The sequence below is a fragment of the Acinonyx jubatus genome, chromosome B1 (genome assembly GCF_027475565.1).
Source record: "Acinonyx jubatus isolate Ajub_Pintada_27869175 chromosome B1, VMU_Ajub_asm_v1.0, whole genome shotgun sequence".
Lineage (NCBI taxonomy): Eukaryota > Metazoa > Chordata > Mammalia > Carnivora > Felidae > Acinonyx > Acinonyx jubatus.
In genome coordinates this window covers 67,933,668-67,958,920 of record NC_069382.1, presented here as the reverse complement: position 1 = coordinate 67,958,920, position 25,253 = coordinate 67,933,668, and the positions used below count along the sequence as shown (strand labels likewise).

The 25,253-nt window shown below is 36.6% G+C and overlaps 1 protein-coding gene across 27 annotated transcripts in view; it reads left to right on the top strand.

Moving 5' to 3' along the window:
- TMEM144 (transmembrane protein 144) overlaps positions 1-25,253 on the top strand; it is a 63,729-nt gene that overhangs the window by 17,088 nt on the left and 21,388 nt on the right. For 25 of the 27 annotated variants that reach the window (XR_008296059.1, XR_008296060.1, XR_008296058.1 and 22 more), the window contains 9 exons: positions 554-676; positions 2,660-2,759; positions 4,673-4,753; positions 10,876-10,957; positions 12,868-12,944; positions 15,136-15,254; positions 18,039-18,158; positions 19,262-19,359; positions 22,697-22,750. Coding sequence is in view for 23 of the 27 variants with exons in the window: in XM_053216799.1 (XP_053072774.1) it covers positions 554-676; positions 2,660-2,759; positions 4,673-4,753; positions 10,876-10,957; positions 12,868-12,944; positions 15,136-15,254; positions 18,039-18,158; positions 19,262-19,359; positions 22,697-22,750 (854 nt within the window). In the remaining 4 variants the exon portion in view is untranslated. Of the gene's footprint in view, positions 1-553; positions 677-2,659; positions 2,760-4,672; positions 4,754-10,875; positions 10,958-12,867; positions 12,945-15,135; positions 15,255-18,038; positions 18,159-19,261; positions 19,360-21,407; positions 21,557-22,696; positions 22,751-25,253 lie in introns of those variants that run through there. The other 2 variants (XR_008296061.1, XM_053216801.1) reach the window with 2 other exon arrangements.

Genomic DNA, 25,253 nt, shown 5'->3' with positions numbered 1-25,253 from the left:
ATTCAACGCTAACTGTAGGAGGTCTATGTGTGGCCATAAATGGCTTTATTTTTATCCCAAGGGTGGCACAAATGATCCCTGAAGGTTTAAATTACTGTTATGCTGTTCTGTAATTCTTAATGCTGTGTTTTGGTGAGAGGTGGCAATAAGTGCAGCATCTGAATAAAGGTATATAGACTTGGTCTTGCCAATACTCTTTGGTAGAAAATTCTTGATGTATCTAACAGGTCAAACAAACAAACAAACAAAAGAATCTTAGGCAGGAATGCACTGTATTTGGTAAGCTTCGGAGTCAACAGCTTAGGTTTAAGTTCAAGGTCTACAAACCATTAGCTGTTTAGCCAAGTTGCTTCATCTCACATTCATCTTCTCCATCGTCAAACTAGGGTTAATTATGATGCTTAACAGTTGTAAAAGTTCAGTGTACGAAGTACCCACGTACAGGCATTCGATAAGTTGCAGCTATTCCTATAATAATATCTCTTTGATATTTCCAACCATTAAATTTATTCAAATCAGTTTGACAACAGAAACCAATTTCTCTTATTTCCAGGAATGTTTCTCCAGTGGGTACTTTGTGCTGCCATATGGATGATTGCCCTGGCGGTCAATCTGATACTACATTGCCCTAAATTTTGGCCTTTTGCAATGGTTGGGGGCTGCATTTGGGCAACAGGTAATGTATGATAGAATTTATTCTTTAATCATTTAATACCGATCAAAATGACTCTGATTCACAGTAAAAGAAAATAGCATCAACAGCAATTCTGAGCAATCCTTAGTCATAGATACTAGAAATTAATTTTGTTTCTTTCATTCAGATGCTGCATAAATATTTTGAGTGCATTTCTTTTTTCCTCTTAATGATTTCTTTCTTAGTTCTTGGTAGACAATTATAGCAAATATATTTCAGTTGTTCCCTATCTATTCAAGCATAACTCATATATTAGTTCAAGTGCTCCAGCCTTTTTTTCTCTATGTTTATCATAAAATATTTTTTAATAGTAGCCTCTACTAATATATATTTTTAAGATTTGTCCTTAAATGTAGGCAAACAGGCACACATTATCATTTCAAAAGTACTGGCAAAAAAATAAAAGCAAAAATATTCCTTTTGTTGCTTTATCAATTCCTGAAACTATATAAGAATGTGTACCTTTGCTTGGACAGTCAGGATGGTTTTCTTCCATTAATATAAATACATTCCAGGAGATTTCTATTCCATTTGGCAAAACGAATTCAAAGTATCAAGGCTCTTCAGGGGTTAATTTGATTAAAAGCAAATAAATTCTAAAATGTTAACAATGTATTGGGTACCCACTTATTTTGAGTCTCTGCAGAATTAAATGATTTAGTGAAGTTCATGAGTTGGAGGACAAAAGAGTTCACTTTTAAATTTCCATTCACATGATCATGTTTATTATGTTTAATGGGGAGAGGGCAAGAAAGAAAGCATCCATCTATCCTCCAGATCTTTATCACAACTAAAGTATTTATAATCACCCAGCAGTTTCCTTTGGGATTCAGTGGAGAGGGCTATAATTTGAGAAATGTTGCAGATGTGGATGAAATAGGTCATAGTAACTGAATGGATATGGGGAGTTGAGGAAAGGGAGCAACGAGTGATGATGTAGGGATTTTATTATAGGTGATGAGGAGGGTGGTGGTACCATTGACATGAGTGCTGAAAATACAGAGAGGTATGTGTCCAAAAAGAAAAAGGATAGTTCAGCTTAGGACCATTTGAGTCTGAAGTTCCTGACATTCCCACAGTGGAGGACCTCTGGTTGGAGGCCTCTCATAGTGGTGGGAGCATAGCACTAAAACTCTGGAGAAAGTCCAGGCTAGAACAATACCACTGGGACTATGTGTCTCTAACTGACAGCTGAAATCCTGAAATTAGGTCAAGTACCCAAAGAAGAATATAGCAAGAAGAAGAATGTGTTCAGGGGAAAATACTTAAGGGGCATCTAAATCCAGAAAATATGCCGAGAGAGAGCAAACAGTGAAAGAGCTAAAGAGAGAGAGGAGGGAATCAGGAAATGAAGGCATCTTGGAAGCTACGAGAGGAAACCTTTTAAAAGGCGATTGCAGGACTGAAGCCAGACTGCTGAAAGGTTAAGAATTGTAAAAACAAAAAACAAAAAACAAAAAAACAAAAAAAAACAATCATGCATTTGGCCTTGAGTGACCTTCCAGAGCACAAAGCAATGAATGCAGGATTCCAAAAGACAAGTCAATGAGCATGGAAGAGCAAAGTCTGGGGCCATATTGGGCCAGAAACTTCTACCAGTGGTGGCCCTGGTTCAAGTCTAAGACTAATTTTACTGTTGACACTAATTTTATCATTACAGCTTCTGCAAAAAGTTACAGAATAGAGACCTTTGTGAAGGATAAAAAGCATTGGTGCTACTAGGCAAAGAGCTAATTTAATATTTTTCTTTGTAAGCTTTTGTCTTATGTTTATTTCTTTTAGCAATCATAACCATGAGTTCAATGCCAAAAATGTAGTTATTTTATTTAAAAAGTAAGGAATTGTACTTTACTAAATTTGTCAAAATCTCATAAGCTTCAGTTGAAGTTAAAAACTAATTCAATTTGTAAATGTATTTTTTTCTATTAGAAATAACATATTTTTTTCTGTATGTTACATCTACAGGGAATATTGCTGTTGTCCCAATTATCAAAACCATTGGTTTAGGCCTTGGAATATTAATCTGGGGATCTTTTAATGCCTTAACTGGCTGGGCAAGCTCAAGGTAACAGAAAACAATTTCTGTAAGATTCTCTACACTCATGTAAGACAAGTCCTAGGGATTGGGCTAGCTGAGAGGAATAATGGTTATTAACCTCACAGAGATTATAGCTGGTAAGACATACACATAAAATATGCTACTTATAATTATTCTTTGCTCTAAGTTCTAATATCTGGTCTAGATATTGGTTAAGATATAGTAAAGAATTATCTCCTTAGAACAGAAAAAGGAAGAGAGGAACTGGTGTTTATTTTCCCTTTTTGTTGTGTGACAATTTGCTGGACACATTATATGCATCATTCTCCTCTCATTTTTACAAAGATGAGGTAAGCACTACCTTATTAGAGAGCTACCAAACAGGTTGAATAACCTGCTGAATATCACAGAATGAATAAGATATGCTTCAAATCCAGGCCTTCTAGTCTTAAAGCACATCTTCTTTCTAGAGCCTGGGTCAGGGTCACCAAACCAGCCATTTTTATAAATAAAGTTTTCTTGTAACACAAACAAACCCATCCATTTATGTTTTGTCTATGACTGCTTTTACACTATAGTGGTAGAGTTGAGTAGACGGTCTGGCTCACGAGAGACAATCTGGCTCCCAAAGCCTAAAGTGTTTACTCTCTGGCCCTTTAGCAAAAAGTATGCCAACCTCAGCTCCAGAGGGGTCCAACAGGGTCACCAGAAGCCATATGTGTCCATTTATATTCAAAGTTAAATTAATTAAAATTTGATAAAATTAAACATTCAGTTTCACAGCCACACTACCCATATACCAAGAGCTCAATAGCCATATATGGCTAGAAATTACCCTGGTATACAGTGCACCAGTAGAAGTGCCCCATCATCATAGAAAGTTCTATTTGTGCTGCCCTTGTTAAGCATTAAAATGAACACTTAAGTGGAGTTTGGGAAGACAAGTAGAAGGGAAGATGTCAGGGTGCCTGGGTGACTCAGTCGGTTAAGCGTCCGACTCTTGGTTTCAGCTCAGGTTATAATCTCACGGTTTGTGAGTTCAAGCCCCACATCGGGCTGTGTGCTGACAGTGCAGAGCCTGCTTGGAATTCTCTCTCTCTCTCTCTCTCTCTCTCTCTCTCTCTCTCAAAATAAATAAATAAACTTAAAAAAAAGAAGAAGCAGGGAGGATGTCACCTTTACCTTATTTTTTGTTCTCTTCCTCCCTCTCAAAGCATTATAACAACCTCAGTAATAACAAAACAAACTGACCTCCAACCTTACAAGTGCTATTTTCTTTTGCTTTTTGTTATTGCCTCTTTCACTCTTGCCCTGAATGGTTCACAGTGATTGTTGGTAATCATCGCTATAAAGTCAAGCCATGAAAAAAAAAAAAAAAATTAAGGTGATGCCAAAAAGGAGTGATCTTTAACCAAGCAGTTATTTAAAAGTCTGTTTCATAAAAACTGAGAACAAATTGAGGGTTGATGGGGGGTAGGAGGGAGGGGAGGGTGGGTGATGGGTATTGAGGAGGGCACCTTTTGGGATGAGCACTGGGTGTTGTATGGAAAACAATTTTCATATATTGAAAAAAAAAGTCTGTTTCAATAAACCCTATACAAAATTGCAGCCAATGAATCGGCATTCAATTACTCAATCATTTATTTTGTCTTCCTTCTTCCTTAGTCTTAATAAGAAAAGAACATCCAAATTTACATATACTAACTCACTGAATCTTCATATGAAGGAAGGTATATGTATAATAATTATACCGACCATATGGGTACCCCATTTTAAACATGGGGAATTGAGCACAGTAAACATAGTTAACTTACTCAAGTCACAGTTAGTAAGAGAGGGATTTAGGATTTGAATCCAGGAATCTGACCCTGAGTCCATGCTCTTAAACACTATGATGAACACATTTTCAAAAAAATGTGATGTAACTTTCTCAATTCTAGGTTTGGCTGGTTTGGAATGGATGCAGAAGAAGTGTCAAAACCAGTGCTAAATTACATTGGAGCTGGATTATCGGTAGTAAGGTATACAGTCATTTCTAATTTAACTGTTCTTCCAGACATCTAGAATATCTTTCAGAGATCTCAGTGTGTTTACATTTTTTTAAGCCTGTGTTTCATAAAAGTGACATGATTTGTCCTCAGATTCTTTATCTACGTTCACATATTTTGAGGACAAAAAGGGTCAGGTCTGGGGTCACAGGCCCCGTTTTAGTTCTCAAAAGCTCTGAGACTTCAGGAAAATCAGCTGCTTTGAAGCTCATTTTCATTATCTGTGACTTTTTAGAAAAATCACAGTACATAGCTCATGAATTAGAATCAAATGGCACATTATTTTGCAAACTAAAAAATACTATATAGGTGTGCCTGGGTGGCTCAGTCAGTTAAGCGTCCGACTTCAGCTCAGGTCATGATCTCACGGTTCATGGGTTCGGTTCGAGCCCCGCGTCACGCTCTGTGCTGACAGCTCAGAGCCTGGAGCCTCTTTCAGATTCTGTGTCTCCCTCTCTCTCTGCCCCTCCCCCACTCACACTCTGTTGCTCTCTCTCTCAAAAATAAACAAACATTAAAATTTTTTTTAAATACTATATTAATAAATGTTATGATGCCCCTGGAATAGTCATTGATTCTCTCCTCTTAGCATTACTTACTTACTCTTTGCCACAGAGTTTCCACATTCCTGCCACCTAATTTCTTCTTACCCCAGTTAGATAACTACTGTCTCATGTATGAAAACACATACTCATATAAATATGTATTTTTGGATGTATCTGTATCTAGTGGTATGCACTATATGAATGAGGATGAAAATGACTTTAAATCTCTATATGGCAGTGGTCAATCAATAAAACTCCAACAGGAATTAGGTCACCTTAAATTCAGTCCCCTTTCCTTTCTCGACTCCATTTATATACCCTGTCAGTGCTTCACGTAATGGATGGCACTGCCTGGAAAGATTTTAGTACTTTTTTATTCTTCAGGGACAGAACACTATATTTGTCTTCCTCCTGCAATGATGGCTTTTCCCCAGCCACATTCAGGAACAATCTCTTTGTCATTGAAATGTTGCCTAAGAGAGTGGTTCCAGGCCAATTGGAGAAGAAATAACATAGATTATTCTAAAATAGCAGATTCCTGACATTTTTGGCTAGAGGTGATTTTATGCATTTTGCACAATTCATACAGCATACTAGCTTTGAATATCTCTCTCAAAAACAATTTCTTTACACCCCCAAATTGTAATGCAGCGGGCCTTAGGTTTGACTTAATGGTAATTTCAGGCCAATTTACTCAGTCCGTCAGGCATTGTTTCTCTCCATGTTTCTTCTTTCTTTAGAAAGTGCACATTCTCTAAAATTGCAAATTATTCATGTTCTACCACTTCTACACGTATGACCTTGGGCAAATCTCTTAATTTCTCCAAGCCTTGGTTTCTTCATCTGGTGTTAAAGTGGGGATAATAATTGTGCCAGCTTTGTCAGATATGTTGAAGAGGAAATGAATAGAAATATGTTACGTGCTTTGTATATTGCTAGGCACATGGCTAATCCTCTATAAATTGGGTAATTTTTATTATAATAATCACACTTTTATTAATAACTAGTTCATGTTCAATTACTGTTTTCCCCGTGGGCATGTGTTGTTCAGCTCTGTGGTAAACTAGTCAGTGCACCTGGGGAATCACGCAGCTTGGTTTGAAGCTTGGTCTGTGGTACAGAAATGTAATGCTCTCTTCCTGCAGTGCATTCCAGCTCCCTTCTATGTTTCTTTACCAAGCAGCCCTTCTGGAAACTTTCATTTCATCATTTTAACTCAGTTAAATCAGTTTGTTCAAAGGGCACCCACTGAAAAATCTTGGAGTTTCATGGCCAGTATAAGGAAATTTGGAATGCAGTCACATTTGTCTGGGATATTGCTTTTCTTTTTAAAACTGAAGCCATTGCTCCTATTGTCTATACAGTCCAGTTTTTAAAGGATTGGTTAGATGATTTCCAACCTTACATTTTTCCTATATGTAAGGTAAGTATCAGTCAGGTTCTACAACCAAAACCACTCTGTGTATTTTAAACAGCAGAGGATTTCACACAGGGAATTTTTTTACAAAATTGTGATAAGGCCCAGTGAAGCAGAAGGAGAAGGGGCTCTTCCCAAAGCCCTGGGGCTCACTCTCCAATCAATACGGTTACCTCTGCCCTGAGTTACCACTGCTCCTGAAACCACCAGAGCCACCATCAAAACAAAATGGCTTCCCCCAACCTTTAAGCCTATCTGTATGCCTCCCCCTGGCAAACCTAACTGCTAATACAGTTTGGGAAGATACAGTTTTCAGCCTTCTAGTATCCATGGTTCAGGAGAGAATATATAAGGGTGGGTGATGGGAGTAGAGCTGAAACTAAGAAACAATGTTCTCTTAAACTTTAATGAAGATCCAGAAGTCAGAGTTCATAAAAAAGCAGATTTCCTTTCCAATTAAAAAATGCTTTGGATTATCCTTGAGTCTGTTCCCCGTTTTTTTCTCACTTAACTTGCTTATCCTGGAGAGTCGTGTTGTGAGGAAATCCAATTTTTGTTTCTGGCCATTACTTTTCTTCAGAGCCACAGTCCTTATATCTAACTACGGACCAAGCTATACATCTCTATCTCTACATAGATGCCCCCCAGGCACCTCGCACCCAATCTGAAGTGAGATAAGGCACGGAAGAGGACCCTGGTGGGTCAGGCACATGGTCAGCCTTCCACAAACACTACACTTTTAGTTCTTTTCTCTCTGCCTTCAGTATTTCGCAGTCAGAATTGCTTTTCTTTTTCTACCCTTCCCTGCAGACTCTTTCCTCTTCCTGTGTTTCCCCTCTTGCAGAATGTATTAGCCACAGTTATTCAAATTCAAAACCTTAGTCATCTTGAGTTTTTTTCCTTTCATACCCCATCCTGTATCTAATCCTGCTGCAAAATTTTTTCTTAATGTTTCACAGGCTCTTCTTCTCCATTCCACCAATTCCCTATGATATATCCACCTATATATGATTATAAAAATCTCTCACATCTACTTTCCCTAACTCCAGTTTTTCCTATTGCCGGATTAACTTGCTCGTATCTGCTATCAAATCAGTCATCATTCTTCTGGTTAAGAACCTTGGAAGACTCCCCATTGGATTCAGAATAAATCTGTCTCCTTAATCTGGCATGTCCTCCACAGTTACAGATTCAACCCTTCTTCTTAGATCAGCCTTGTCCCTGTATTGTCAAGTCATTGAGTCAGGATTATTTAGCACAACATGCTGCAGACATTTCCCTCAGCCCTAAGACCCTTTCCTCAGCCTCTGTGGCCACCTTTACACATCAATGGAGATTTTCCATCTTATGTGTTTTCTTGATTTCTTCCTAATTCAAATGAGTCATTCCTAAATTTCCACTGCATTTTGTATTTCTTCTATTACAGAAATTCTCAGGGTCTGTTTTATATTCATACAGTTCCTTTATCCTTTAACTTCGAGATCCTGAAGGGCAAAGTCTGTTATTTTCTGTTATACCATCTCTCCCACCATCACCATTAGACTTTGCCACAGCGCTTGACACTTAATAGCTGCTCAATAAAGGTTTGTTGAATTCAGTTGTGAGTGTAAAAACAAATACACCAGTTTTACTAATAGTAAGATGTATAGGGTCACAAATCTAGGGAGACTGGAAAGGTTGAAAATTTAGAGAAGCACCCTTAGGTAAAACATATTGATTTTTTTCCCATGCTTTTGACAATATTCATAGACTTTATCGTGAAACTTTGTGTCTGACACACTGTACCAAGTTCTGTAAGTCTGTAGCCCAAAAGACCTTGTGATCTATTTGGTTTTATGTTCACATACATAAATTAAATGTCATTACCTTGTCTTAATTTAGTGCCCTGTACCCCCTCTTGATCTAATCGAGATGACTTACCTATTTTATGACAAACACTGCTCACACAATCTAAGAACCACTGATTGCTTAGTCTTGATTTCTTTTTCTCATGATCAAAACTCCCTCTTCCATCCAATAGACTCTTTATTTACTAACCTGTTTTGAGATTTTACCATGTTCCAAAAAGTACACTGAAAATTTTATGAATTCTTTTCTATAAAGAATTAAGTGGGTATACCCCCATTTCCTTAGATGAAAAAATGGGTACATCCCCATTTCCTTAGATTAAAAAAAGCTGAGGGTCAGAGAGGCTAACGGATTTGTTGCCGAGTCGTACAGTTGTTTGAAGAAACACTCGAAGACTTTCATTGGTACCCTTCAAGTATTTCTACCATCCTGTATTGTTATTACGAAGACACACTGGTCGATACAAAGTAGAGGGTTTTTACTGTAACTTTGTGAGGAAAATGCAGTTGAAATGTCTAATGATAGCTTTGCAAATTAACATGTATGTAAGCACATGTTTAACTAAGAAATACACATTTAATTAGGTTTTATGCATTCATTTTTACTGAGTGTTAAGTACTTTGAGAACTTTGAAGGATATCATATCTTCCATTGAATTAGAAAACCTGTAGAGAAAAAAGTTTACAAGAACTTGTGGTAAATGGTCTGGATTATGTGATGACTATCCTTAGTGTTGTGGGGATTCAGAGAAAAGGAAGATTCTGTGAGGACTGAGCTGGGAGGGAGGAGGGTTCTTCTCAAGTTCAGCACTTCAATTCTTCTTTAGTTTGGATAAGAAAAGGGGAGTTCATGGTGTGTCTAGCTAAGGAAGAAACACAAGCAGGAGCAGGTGGTTGGAGAGGGTGAAAGAGAAGCTGAAACAGGGACCAGTCAGGGATGAAAGTCCATGTGGAGAACTATGTCAAGTAGGTTGTAAGGAACATAATGCAGAGAGTAATAAAATTCAAAAAGGAAAGTTAAATTTGCAATAGAAAAGAATATGGAACCATTCAAGATTTTAAAGCATGTGAGAGACTGAACTAAGGAAACTAAGAAATTTTAATTTGTATTTAAAAAATAACACATTATATGCACTATTGTGCACTTAGCTACCTACACTATTTCAGCATCATATGTACTTTGAAAGCTTATCTTGTCTTAACTTTTGAACAATGCAAGCATGTTTTTAAAAGGAATGCCAAGGGGCATCTGGGTGGCTCAGTCGGTTAAACGTCGGACTTCAGCTCAAGTCATGATCTCACAGTCCATGAGTTCAAGCCCCACATCAGGCACTGTGCTGACAGCTCAGAGCCTGGAGCCTGCTTCGAATTCTGTGCCTCCCTCTCTGTCTGCCCCTCCCCTACTTGCACTCTGTCTCTCACTCAAAAGTAAATAAATAAATAAATAAAATAATAAAAACATAAAAAAATCTTAAAGGAATGCCAAAAGTATACCAAAGGTGTCAATTTTCTGAAGTTCATTCAGTATTTTAACACATTTTAACCTATTTGCATGGTTCAAAAGTCAATGTTAAGTGAAACATTTGTTACAAAGATACTGGACGTGAATAGACAATGCATTATGAGAGAATGCTAAACGGGAAAAAATCATCAGGCTTATGTGTGTGTGTTTTATTTCTTAAAATATACTCTGGAGATCTTTTCATATCAGAGCACAGAGGTCAGCCTCATTTCTTTTTTTGTAGCCATGTAGCATCCCATTGTGTAACCATGAAGGTGGCCTCACCTGAGTGTGGATGTACCATGTTCTAGGGCCCCAGAGTCTCCTCAGTGGGGGTTGTATAGTTCTGCACTCACATCAGTGGTTGTCTTCTATTGTCTGTCCACCTGAGGATGCTCTTAAACTTTTAGGGTTTTGTTGGCATCATAGGTGCAAAATAGTCATTCAAGGTGGTTTTCATTCAAGGTAATTTTTTACCATGTGATTCCAGAGTTAAGTAAGAATTAAAAGAAAGATGCAGCTATTGGCTGAAACAATAGAATCAAGAGAAAAATCTGATTTGAGGGGAAATCTTATAAGTTAAGCCTCTAACTTGTTGCAATTAAGGACAATGAGAGATGTCAAAGAGAATGGTGGTTCTAGAGAAATGACAGGGCCACTGAAGAGGCAGTTTGGAAGTAATCATATCGTCGGGACTAGATTTAAGCTGTTTTCTCATAAAATGCAGGCAGTTTGATATGAACCAGGCTTATGATAACCATCACTAAAATTTACTTTTGTTACAGTGCTTTCATATTTTTGTTCATTAAAAGCGAAATACCAAGTAGCACGAGTTCTGTGGACACCACACCGTTAATGACAGAGCATGTGAGTAGAATATGAAAAACCATATGATTTGAAACATAAAATTAAGGTAAAAGGAAAGTGCATAGATTTGAAACACAGATGGGAAAGTAGTTCTTTTTTTCCTTCATCCGGGCTGTCTAAAATATGTTTTCATATTACATATTTATTATAGTTAGGTCTAGGTAGCAACCCATCAAGATTGCCACAGGAAAGCTTTTCACCAATCACAGAGACCTACTTCTATCTATTATTGGTAGATCCCAACTGAGAGATGTATAAACAAGCCCATATTTTGGAATGGCTTAAGGATTTCTGTAATAAGAAGACCCTAAAGGCTGAAGAAGAATGTGAAAGTTACTTTAGTAAGAGAGAGGAAGGAGGTCTGAAAGTAAGGCCCTGAGAGAGTAGTGGGAAATAGATCAAAGGCAGCCAGTGAAAGGATAAATCAAGTCATAGGGAAGTTGGAGTAGGACTTGATTTTCTTCCTTTTTCTCTTTTCGCCACATCCTTTTCCACTCAAAGATAAAGACAATAAATATGTAACAAATCACTGGTTGAGTTTGAAGAACATAAATGAGTCTGGAGTAGCAAATCTAGATTAAATAGGGGCAACATTTATAAGAGATCTGACAGAAGACAGGTGCCAGTGACCACATACACAGAAATGACTTCAGGGCGAACCCCCATTGCCATGAGCCCAGACTCTAGTCCTTTCTATTTCAAGTATCTCTCCTAGCTGCCATGGCTCCATTGCTATCCAGATGCCCTCTGAAACTGGAATCCCACGCCCCCACTGACGTACTGCCTCCCTGAGGGTGCTCCCTGTACTCCTTACTTGAAAATTAACATTTTCTTCTCTCTTCCCTCTTCCCCTATCAAAACCCTCATCAAATAAGGTGACTGAACCCTTAGTTAGGTTGGAAAAGTTAACTAATAATTAGCTGAAGTATAAGGGAAAGAGATTTGCTAACCCATAGTCATCTCTATTCTGGAAAATGTCACAGAGACAAGGGACAAATTGGGACTGAGTGAAGGAGCATTCCCATGTTCCTTGCCTACCCTATGGATTCGGATACCTCCTGAATCTTCAAACCACTCTTCAAGCCAAGGGAGAGAACGAGAAAAGAAATGCCACCTGGTACAAGATAAATTGTAGGCTAACTGCCTTAGATTTTCCTAAGCAAGATGGAGGGATATGAGCAAACCAAGTGTAAAGATACATAAGCAGCATGATTGGGTATTACACAGCCATACATTATGAACTCCTCATCACAAAAGAAAGCAGTATTGCCAAAGGAAAACTTGACTTAACACATGACAAAGAATTCAAATCTTACTTCTTATCTCTTACAAGAGCAGTAAGAGTATTACATCAAGTAAACTTTAGCCGAAAGGCAAAGATGATCATATTCAATATTATAAATATTATAAATTTGCCTATAATTTTTATTGACTCAGAATATTAACCTAATCATGAAACATGGCTGGACATGTTTTATTAAGTAATTCAGTTAAAAAAACAAAAACAAAAACGAAAACAAAAACTGCCTATCAATCTTAGGTATTCCGTAGAAGAGTCTGAGTTTTCCTTGGTTCTAATTTTTTTAACAGATTACTAAAATATGCAAAAGAAACACAAGCATTGTTAACTTCTGTTGCTTTTGATAGGTGTATCAAAGTAGCCATGTATTAAACTGAAAAAATTTAAACAGAGAAGTTGCCAACTGTCAAACCATTCTGAATGAAAGAGGAACAGAATCAGAAACATTTGAGTCTGGAGATATCCACAGACTCAGAATGCATAATGTCAATTGTTCATATTTTAAAGTATGTTTGGGAAAGAAGAGAAAAACACTGAAAATCTTTTTGTCACCAATGTGATTATCAAGGAGTGCTGTTTTTGTTTTGGTTCATGCCAATATTTTCAATAGGTGATCAACAAAATTCAAGATCCCTGTCGTGACTATTCCTGGGTGGATAAACTCTCTACACTGCAACAGCGCATAGTGTAAGAAGAGGTTCCGTTATTCTCTTTCATATTTGGGTAAAGCAAGGGTTACTGGAGTGAAGTGATACTCATCTGAGTTCAAGAAGAAAATGGTAACATAAGCTCTGACTCCTGTAGTTTGATGGTGGAGAGACCTTCTTGTCCTCTGCTGAGTTTTTAGGTACAGAGGTCCTTGATCTCAGTGTTTCATGGAATTCTTAAGCTAGTGCAGTATCTCTGGCCAATAAGAAGCTGACTAAAGCAATCTCATTTTGCAACAATTTTGTGCCTAAAGTAAAAGAGGTAATATAGGCCACAGCACAGAGTGACCGATATGCTCTCAGCAATCACAGTCGAATTAGGCAATCACTTCTCTAATACTGCACTGCCCAGGAGGCCTGCCGTCCGCTGGAAGTCCCTACACTCATGTGCTAGATGATTTTATAATCTCAAGATATTCATTTTCAAATATAGTAGTATGCTCTGGGTCCATGTATTTCTACCCCCCACTATCATAAAGACTGAGAGAGTTTGGCTTACCATCAGCCCCTGTGTTTTAGAGTTTCTTGTGGGACGTGTTTGGATTTGCAGAGAAATGTGAAAATGTGTAAGCATATAGCTTGCGATTTACAGTCAATGACTGTTTTGGACCTTCTCTGGTGACACACATAAGCACTTGAAGAATATAAAGCATTTCCTCTGTTAGTATGTACACTATTCTCACAGTGGGAAAGAGGCAGTGCCTGGTGCATAACAAATGCTTGATGAATGTTTAAATCAATTGAGTGAATGAAAGAATGAGCTCACAAATAAGCTTTGGAAGATGAACATGTTGCTGTTTTTGCTTCAAAGTAAAACTGGTCTCTCAAAAAAACCACATTTTTTCACAAAGTTTCTCCCTTCTTAAGGGATTAAGAAAACCATTTTTAATGTATATTTATTTTTTAATTCTCAAGTTAGTTAACATACAGTGTAGTCTTGGCTTAAGGAGTTGAACCCAGTGATTCACCACATACATATGACACCCAGTGCTCCTTCCAATAAGTGCCCTCCTTAATGCCCGTCACCATTTAGCCCCCCACCCCCATCAACCCTCAGTTTGTTCTCTATATTTAAGAATCTCTCATGGTTTGCCTCTCTCTCTGTTTTTCCTTCCCTTCCCCTATGATCATCTGCTAAGTTTCCCAAATTCTACATATGAGTGAAATCATGTGATACCTGTCTTTCTCTGACCATTTTTGATTGTCTCATTATTGGCTAGACCTGATCTATTAGTCCAGTCTGTGCCTGGGATACCCCTTTCAGGACTATGTGCTCCAGGCTTCACCAGGACACAGGGATTTCCAGTGTGGATAGAGCTGATTGGCCCTGTGAGCTCCTATTAAAATAAACTTTAAGAATATGTTTCTAAGCTTGGAAAGAAATGGGTTTGGTTTTTGTTTGTTTGGCTTTGTTGTTTGTTTGGTTTTGGGGTGTTTTTTTTTGCGTAAAACTTTCCTGTTTCATGCCATTATCCTTTGTATTAACTTAAAGGGATTGTTCCAAAATATTAATCATCTCTCCTTAAGATTATTGGGAATACTTGCTTCATGTGAATAAGGCCCAAGTCTGAGGAGTCAACATGAACCCCGTGCTAAGATGAAATATTCTCTTTTTACAAAAAGTAATGTCTTATTGCAAATATCCAAATTATTTTATTAAATCAGCATTTCTTGACCGTGCCATAGTTGACTAAGGCATAGTTGACATAGGCAAGTCTGTGGATTTCCATCATTGTTTTGAACAAGCATGCATTTAGTATTTTGTCTATCCTAGCCCTGTGTTGGGTGTTATTGGTTAAAAAAGAAGCAGAGGGCACAGCATCAGTTCACAAATCGTTCATATTTAGAGAGCCAAGTTTATTATGATGGCAATCGTCCTATCTATGTAATGACAATTTACAATGATAATCCATTATAACTTCTGTAAATTGTGTACGTCCACTATTAAACAGTGGGGGACCAAAGTTTCAGTCTGTGCCCTGATGCTGCTCTGACCCTGCAGGGTATTTCTTTGACTTTTGACAGTCATAGAGCTTGAGATAGATGAGTGATTTCTGCTTAACTGCTTGTGATTTATACTCTGAAGCATGCTTTCATTATGATTCCATTTGTGTGTTTGTCAGAAATACTGCTGTGGGCCAAGATTAGCAGTGATGTATTTGTTTTTTAAGGGGCTGCAGTCTTGCAGTGATATCTGGAATACTCTACGGGTCTACGTTTGTGCCAATCATTTATATAAAGGACCACAGCAAAAGAAATGATAGCATATACACAGGGGCAAGCCAGTATGGTAAGAGTAAAACATTTTACTTTATAAATAAACTCCATACCTGTTTTTCTACTTAAGAATATAAAAAGAATGTGATTACATAGTAAATCCTGGCACATAGATTTGATATTTTGCATTGTAAATGGTCACTATAGATTAAAAGTAATAAAGGACTGTTTGATTATTTTCACATGATCATCAAATATAAATATAATCAACTTTAGTCAAGATTTATATCAGCTACTTGGATGTTAACACATGGTTCCTGGCTTTATAGTAAGATTTGGAGATTATTTTCCAGTTAGTTAATCTCTGGGAAAATATGTACTCTTCTCCTCTTAAAAAGAAAAAAACTGAAGTGCGGTACATATCACTTTAAAATGAAATAAAGGTCAAAGTATAGCCTCGTTAGAGGATATTGTTTTTAAAGCATAAAGTAGTGCATTGAAAAGCCCAACATAGGCTCCCAAGTTATCTCAGTTTCTAGTGATAGAATTAGTCTCTCTGGTATAAACTTAACACTATATGAAATAACCTTGTACAGACTCATCAGGAGATGAAAGGGTGTCTACTGCAGCAGTCCTATCATTATGCTACAGCATCGTTTCCATCAATGAAATCATAAAAGAATGAGATTGTGGGTAATCAAGTTCTAAATTAGATGGTACTGAAAATGAATGTGATCTATGTTCAGATAAGGGAAAATTTGAAGGGCAAAAGTCATGAGGGAAAGACTGATAAAAAAAGCTGGTATTTGAACAATGTTAATTGAGTGGATAGAGTGAGGAAGGAAGACCATTGTTTCTTCCTTCCTTTTTTATATTCAGCCCCATGAACACCACTCAGATCTTTTACTAACTTCTGTCTTTTTTATAAGAGTGTATACATACTTTTGGTGTTTTTATTCTTTTCATTTGTAAAGGAAAAAAAATAAAAATAGAGTAACATAGGATAAATTAAAAGAGAAGGAGAAAAAAGAGTGAAAAAATAAAACGGAACCAGGAATGAGTCTAAACTCTGTGACACATCTGTACACTGGCTAGAAATGAACCATAAATTTGGCTCTAAGGTTTCTTACAGACACAAGGGAAATCAGATCAGTCCCACAAATCAGTGAATGCAAGATAAAAAGAACTAATTACCCAGGAGTACAGTTGTTCTTGGTCCTGGGACATAATAAACAATGTACTCAACAATCTCTTTATGTAAATAGTACAATCAATTCTTAGGGATCTATCCTATGACAATTTGAATGTAGTCTGGTAGGAATACACCTTATTCCAATTTATTCAAAAATAATCCTAGGGAGGTATAATTTTTTATTTCATTTATTTAACGAACACATAAGTAGTACGTGAACTGTGCTAGACACTGTTCCAAGCACATTACAATAATAACTCAGTTGACCCTCATAGTGACCTTTGGGTTAGATGCCATTATTATCCTTGTTTTACAGTTAAGAAAACTAAGAGAGAGATTAGGTAATTTGTCTGAGTCTCAAAGTTAGCAAGTAGTGGATTGAAGATCCCACCCAGGTGGTCTGTGCTTTTAAAAACTGTGTTATGTTGCCTCTTGTGGTGGTCCATAGATGTGTTGATGCAGAACTAGGGTCTAAGATTTTAGAAGAATAGACAAACTCTTTGATGTTCAAGCTTTTCTCCTTAAACATGGCCTCTCAGGGGCGCCTGGGTGGCGCAGTCGGTTAAGCGTCCGACTTCAGCCAGGTCACGATCTCGCGGTCCGTGGGTTCGAGCCCCGTGTCAGGCTCTGCGCTGATGGCTCAGAGCCTGGAGCCTGTTTCCGATTCTGTGTCTCCCTCTCTCTCTGCCCCTCCCCCGTTCATGCCCTGTCTCTCTCTGTCCCAAAAATAAATAAACGTTGAAAAAAAAAAAAAAAAAAAAACATGGCCGCTCATCTTTGTCAAGATTTTAGTTGAGAGGAACATCCAATGTGTGCTTCCCAGCCAATAAATTATAGTACACCCGTCTGTATGACTAGAGTACAACCTAATCAAACAATCAGTGGAACTGCAGTTTCTCAGATATTGGGCCACCATAATGTAATGAGATTTATAATAAACAATTGAATAAAACTCTCTTTGGGATAACTTCCTGAATATCCTTCCATATAACGTCATCTGCAAGAGAGATGCTTGTCTCCAAATTGGTCACCATATAAAATTAGCACTCCCGTAATTTTTTCACACACACCCCCCAAATACAGTCTACCTGGAGATTTGTTATAGCCATTGATAAAAATTAAGTCTGAATACTATTCTTTTTTTAATGTTTATTTATTTTAAAAGAGACAGAAAGAGAGCACGTGTGTGAGCAGGGGAGGGCCAGAGAGACAGGGAGAGAGAGAATCCCAAGCAGGCTCCACACTCTCAACATAGAGCCCAAGGCAGGGCTCAGTCTCATGTACCATGAGGTCATGATGGGAGCCAAAATCAAGAGTCAGATGCTTAACAGACTGAGCCACCTAGGCACCCCAGTCTGAATACAATTCTTAAAAAGAAGATCGTATTCACATAATGTTTATAGTTTCTTATTTATCTTTCCAAGATAATCATAAAAAAGTCTTTTAGACTTGATTATAATAACTAATTGACCACTTCATATTTCTAAGTTTTAAATATGTTAATTTAATTCCATATAAACAGCATGTAGAAAACTAGGATAATAAAATATAATTAATGACTGTTTACTTTTAAGGTTAATTTTGGTGGATTTGTGTTATTATTAGAACCTTAAATATATTTGAAATGAATGACACATTTGAGAGTTTTATAATATGTATTTTCAGATTTAGACTATGTTTTTGCACACTTCAGCGGCATCTTTCTTACAAGTACAGTCTACTTTTTCGCCTACTGTATAGCCATGAAAAATAACCCTAAGCTATATCCTGAAGCAGTCTTGCCAGGTAAGAATATTTACTATAAAAAATCTTACTCTGTGAGAGTATACTCACTTAGTTTGATTAATTGTCGTCTGGAAACCAAGCCATCCTGTGTGTGTCTGTGTATATGTTCATTCCCTAATTGCTTTGACCCAACTCACAACTAAATATGAAGGATTTAAAAGCCATGAAACTGGATATGAAATACTAGTCATCACAGAACCTGAAACTTGAGCAGTGAATCTAAGGGTTTCCTACACCAGAATATCTTGTAAATTGACCATCAGACTTTATTATTTCTTCTTCATTACCTCAGGATGTTTATTAAAAGTCAGAGTCCTATGACTATTTTTTTAAAGTGTCAACAAATAGAAATTTGTAGTCACTTAGGTCAACAAACATTTTCTCTGAAAAATAATAAGAAGCCGTTTTAGAGTTTGAAAAAAGCATATGTTGAATGCGCATGCTTTGGGCTTAATCCATTCGGCATTGGTGGTAAAAAATACATATAATTTCTCACTTATTTCAGAGTTTGCCATAATGCAATTTGGGACATAAGCCCACAAGCAAAATTTTTTTAAGAACAAAATAAAACGTATGTCAGAGATTCATTTTGAATACCTGATTCAGTAAAGTCAATGTGTGCTGCTATACCATTATAAAAAATGATATGATATGTACTGAACACTTAGCTAAACTATCCTGAAATTTATATCTGGTATTTTCTTTCAAATTCTAGGAGGCTTTTTTTTTCACCCTTAGCTCTAAGCATCTTTATGTTTATAGTTTAGCATAAATGGTGTTCACAGAGCATGCTCAGATCCAGTATCGTCCCTTGGTCCTTCTCCACTACCCAATCTTTACCTCAACCACAACATTGGGTATTTTATTTAATGTCAAGAAAGTGAAAAAATTGATAATTATACCCACAGCCATCAAGAGCAAAAAAAAAAAATGACTTGGTTTCCAAAATTATCGTAAAACACAGCTCAAAAATCCATGTTGGCCGACAATGTCAATGGGAATGCGTTGATATGAGCAACTTAATATTCCTGCTGTATCTAGAGCATGGATTTTTCAGGAGAGGAACGTGGCTTGTAAGTGTGCACTGTTTGTGTGTGTTTCAGGTTTCCTGTCAGGAGCTCTTTGGGCAATAGCTACCTGCTGTTGGTTCATAGCTAACCACTCTCTCAGTGCTGTGGTCAGTTTTCCAATAATCACTGCTGTAAGTAGCTAACTCGTCTTTCCCCAGTTTTGTTTTTTAAAGGTAAATCTGATTTTTCTGAAGCAACCCTAGTGAATCACTGAGGACTGTCATGGAGTTTGATTTTTTTAAGAGTACAATGTGTATAATAGTTTCATGTGGATTCACCAGCAGCCTCTGGTCTCACGTCCTTGACCACTAAGGGAACATTGCTAACCTCATTTTAGTAGGTTTATTAATCGTTGATATCCTTGCAGTTTTTGTCCGGTCATTTTACCTAATGCTATTTTGGATACATTGTAATTTGCTGTTTATAACAATATTTATCTCTAGATGACAGTTTATAAATTAAAAATGCTCTTGCATATATTCTGGCACTTGAAGCTCATGAAAACCTTGTGAGACAGAAAGTACTTCAGACTCCTCATGTGGAACTTCATCTGGTACTTTTTAAAGAAGGCTTTCAGGAAGTGCTAAAGCAAACTACGGTCTCTGGATGAGTTATATGATTAAACATCAAGTTTTGCGCTGTGCTTACGAAAGGGAGTTAATGGGGTAGCTAATTCTTTTTAACATATTATTTCCTCAGAAGAGACCATTTATTTTCTGGCACTAAATTCTTAATAGAATGTATCACATGGGGCCTTTTACAGAGGACACTGAGTAACAATAAATAATATTCCTCAAACAAATTTACAGTAGACAGAGATTTGGTTTTTCCATCACTCTTTCTTGTATTAAATTATGGTAAAGACTTAGGACAAAACATTAAAGCCTAATTCAGTGGAAATAAATTGCTGAGGTAGGTGAGGTATGGGCAGATGGTCGGTGGGAGTAATCACTGTGGCTTTTGGAGACTTACCTGTCTGAAGGACTGTTCTCGAATCACCGTGATATAAGCAAAGTCTTCTCACCCACCAGGTGGAGCTTCCTCTGGTGCCTGGGGTTTGTTACCTGGGGAAAACAGGTGTTCCTGGGAGTTGAGGGAATTGAGCAACATTACTACTAGGTTCTTGTTTTGTTTCACTTTCATTACTCTAGCCAAAAACAACCTTTTCCACATGCAGACAAGATTCAGTCTTTTCCTCAAGGATCTCATATTTTTCTTTATTTCATTTCTTGGGAGAACTAGATTTTTTTTACGTTAACTTTTTTTAGTGGAAAATTTCAAACATACCCATTACCCAGCTTCAACAATAATAAATATGATCAATTTTATTTTATCAAAAGAGCACTTTTTTTTTAATTCCGGAAGCACTGTTCTTCCCAGGTATGTATATTTCCACTGTTATGTACTCACTGGTAACTAGATTGTGAGTTTCTTGAAAGCAGCCTCTATGTTATTTATTAGCAAATGATAATTAAAAAGGAAAGAGGGAAGGAAGGAAGGAAGGAAGGAAGGAAGGAAGGAAGGAAGGAGGAAGGAAGGAGAGAGGGAGGAAGGGAGGGAGGGAGGAAAGAAGGAAAGGAGGGAGGGAGAAAGGAAAAGAGAGAGGGAGGTGGGAGGGAAGAAAACAGAAGAAAAAAACCCATGTAGCAGGAGCAAGCTTGTTCCCTCTGGTCTAAATTTTCTCTGATAAATCTAAAAGCTGAATCAGTTTATTCAGAAGCTCAGCTTCTGAAGATAGCTCAAGCTCACCTCATTTTCAAAGGCTGATTTACAAATGTGCAATTTATATTCATTTTATGGAAGGAAAATATGCAATCCCAATTGCCAAAAAATCAGCTATATTTCTTATCCAAAACTCCTTCCTACCTGGCTCTCCTCTGCCTGAATCAAAGAAGATGTCCACACTTTGAACTGTGCTTGCATTACGTTTAGCAAAGCACCATTCCTATAACCACATCACTCCCTACAATAACCCTTAGACCACGTCTAAATTAATATTTAGGAAATCATCACCCAAAAAGCCTCAAAGGGCAATGATACCTTTTGGCATTGTCTTCTATTATGTTCTCTGAATGGATATAAATTTTCAGATTAGAGAGGATAAAATTCTTGAGCGATTGGCATGATAACATTAATATTATATCCCCCATTCTATTGTTTCCTCTTATCCTGTCCCAAGTCAGTGTGGAATTGCCTGAAGGACGCAGATGCTTCTTGTTTGATTTGGATTTTGAGGCTTAGGACCTTACGTCACTGATAAAAGACAGTTCCTTTGACCTAGTTCTCTGGCTCTTTTGATGTTGAACCTTCCAGATGCTGATAAACAGAGTAAAGTATTTTTATTGCTTCGCTTACATACCGGGAGTAGAGTCCAACTTTGCTGACCCAGCCGTGTAGATGGTTGGAGTAGTGGAAGGGGAAAAACATGTTGGAATTGTTTATGTGAAACTCTTCCAGAGTTTGTGCAGAGCTTGAAAAGGAATCCTAAAAATGCTGATACAATACACCTTTTCCACAAAGACCAAATTCCAATTTTTTTTTCCTTCTCAGCTATAAAAAGTTAACAAACTTTAATAGCTAAAAGTTTCAAACTGCAGTATCATCCTTTCTACCTTACTTCTTCTCATTTCCTTTTCCTATATTATTTTATTCCTGTCTGAATAAACCTATTGCTATTTATCTTCACGTGGCTTTTGTATCTTTCCATAATACTGTCATTAGCATTCGTTGGGATTTAATGTTAGACCTAGTTCATCACCGTGCAATAGTATCAGTTTAAGAATTTTTAAAAAAAATTTTTTTAACGTTTATTTATTTTTGAGAGAAAGAGAGCGTGGGGTGGAGAGGGACAGAGAGAAAGGGAGACACAGAATTGGAAGCAGGCTCCAGGCTCTGAGCTGTCAGCACAGAGCCCAACGCAGGGCTTGAACTCACGAACCGTGAGACCATGACCTGAGCTGAAGTCGGATGCTCAACCGACTGAGCCACCCAGGCGCCACAAGAAATTTTTTAAAGTACATTATTGGCTGGGTCTCAGAGAACATACTACAGTTTCTTCAATTATGAGATTGCCTCATTCCCAAAAAAGTTATCAGTTGTTCCTACACTTACTTCTATTAATCCTATTTCTATTGTCCTAAGTTTGTTAGAAAAACATAAACTATTAGTTTATTAAAATATTATAAGTAGATAACATTAAAGAAAAGTATTACATGGCACAAAATATTACAGCATCAATACAATAAATATGAAAATCATAAAGAAACAAAAAAATCTTTATTTTTTACCTAATGCTACCTTGGTTAATGTTGAATTAGAGCTGAGATTATGAATAGTTTAAGCTGACAATATTGTTGTTTTCATGGCAAAAAGTTACTCAAAGCATAAGGTCATCTCTCCAATTTACTGTGTGTAGAGTACGTCACAGAAAAATAACTAATCTAATTAGAACTTTTCTTTTTATTTAAGGGTCCAGGATTTATAGCTGCAATGTGGGGTGTCTTCAAGTTTAAGGAAATACAGGTATGTACAAGAAAGGGCAGATTTAGAAAACAGGGGTAGGTCCAGGTAAGAAAGGTATTTAATACTATGTTTAATACTATGTTTCTGTTATTTTTCTGAAAACTGTATGTGACTCCTAAGCCCAGGGCAGAAAACACATGAAAGGATTTAACAAGTGAAGATGTTCAAAATGTTATCATCCCTAACAAGGAAAGAAAATACTAAAGCTGTGATAATTATTATGAAACATATTTCTCTCCACCCCAACCCCCAGTCCAAAAATGCCTTAGTTGACTTTATTTTCCTTTAAGAGATTTTGGTTAAATAACCAATAAAATATGATGAGAAGGAAATTTTACTTAATGTAAAATCTGGCAGATAAACAAGATGAAAGATTTTTTTATCCTAAGATTAAAATATCCCTGAGGCAAATGGACCTTGGGAATAGATTTTTCTGTTGGTTCTCATGTCTCTCAAAGGCTCCATAGCAAACCAGCAACTTTATAAGAAAATGGTGGGGTAGCAAGGGACTATTACCACTTCTCTTTCAAGTGTAAATGATGGTGATTTAAAATTGCATTTATTAAATACTTCTAGGATGTGTGTGTGTGTGTGTGTGTGTGTGTGTGTGTGTGTTGTTTGCATTAAAAATTGTTGTAGGAGCACCTGGTTGACTTAGTCAGTGGAGCATGTGACTCTTGATTTTGTACTTATGAATTCAAGCCCCATGTTGGGTGTAGAGAATCCTTAAAAATAAAATCTTAAAAAAATACTTTTTAATTGTTTTCAGAATTTTTCCCATTTACCTTAATTTGAGGAACATATGTGAATAGTATTTTTGTAATAGCTTTTACTAAAAAATATTTATACAAATTAGAGACACTCTGTCAAGGCATCATAGACGTAATATTTTCTATCTTAATCTGCAGCTATAATAACAAATAATTTCTGGTTCTAAGACAATCTTATGTCACTAATATCTGGGAACCAAAAGGCAACCCATCTACCTGGATGATCCTTAAAATGATTGATTATTCAATATTAGATATAAAATATCATTTCCTGTATTTTAAATGAAATGTTTTGATTTAGAAAACCATAATTTGACAGTACAAGATTCTCAAATTTAAAAAATAATAAATTTGTTTGGAATATATGCACCAATATCTTATTTTTTTAATGCATAAGACAACTTAAAACATTTATAGAGCCATAAATTACTTTCATACACATTTCTTATTTATTTTAGTTAGGGTTGATTTCCACAAAAAGTAGTTCTATGTCCAAAACATGTCGTAATCTCTTTGCAAGTATTTCCTCTGCCCCAATCAGGGTAATGATTTCTATTTATTTATTTTTAATTTTTTTTAATTTTGTAAAACATTTTTATTCATTTTTGAGAGATAGAGACAGAGCATGAGCGGGGAAGGGGCAGAGAGAGGGAGACACAGAATCTGAAGACAGACTCCAGGCTCTGAGCTGTCAGCACAGAGCCAGACGCGGGGCTCAAACTCACGAACTATGAGGTCATGACCTGAGCCGAAGTCGGACACTCAACCGACTGAACCACCCAGGTACCCCATGATTTCTATTAAAAATTGGGTGTTTATTATCTAGTATAACATACTGAAGCCTTAGAAAATCACAAGTGAGAATAGCTTATTTGCAGTTATAGTTAAAAAGAAGCACAAACCAAAAATAAATTTAAAATAAAGGATTTGGAAATTACCTTAGTTACTACTGCAGTAATAATGTAACTGAATCAAAAATCTTCTTTTCGAGTTACAAGAACCTCTTGGGAGAGAGAAACCCTAACCATTGAGCCTACTGTTAATTCCTTAGTCCTCTAAAAAGAACTAAAAGACATTCAAAGAAAGCTTTTTTTGTTGCTTATGGACACCTTTAAAACGACAGCTCAGACCAAATTTTTAGTGAAAAGCCATGGCCAAGTAGGGCTTAACTTTGGAGTGCAAGGATAGTTTATAATGTGTAAATTAATCACTGTAATATAATGTTAGATAAACAGAGAAAAGCTATGTGATAATATTTTTTCAAAAGGCATGTGCTAGAATTAAAAATCAGGTTTTAATTAAGAAAAAAAAACTCTTCAAAATGTTCAAATAGGAGAAAGCTGTCTGTCAAAAAACAATAGCAAACAAATAGCTAAGGTGAAACAAAAGTTCTCTCTCAATTACACCGCAATCAAGCTGAAAACAAAAGGTCTTCTCTTTAAGTTGGAAGTCAAAAGATTTCTCCATTATTGTTGTTATTCAATATTTTCTGAAGATCCTAGCCAGTGTGATAAAATAAAATTAAGAAAGAGGCAACATAGATGTAGGAAAGAAAATGAGAAAATTGTCATTTGCATGTAACATTATCTTCGTTAAAAATTCAAGCCAGTCAGCTGAAAATCTTGAGATCCAATAAGATTATTTGGTAATGTGCTGAAATATAGGATAAATATAAAATCAATAGCTTTCTAATACCAATAACTGATTAAAAAGTGGAAAATGAATATTATTGA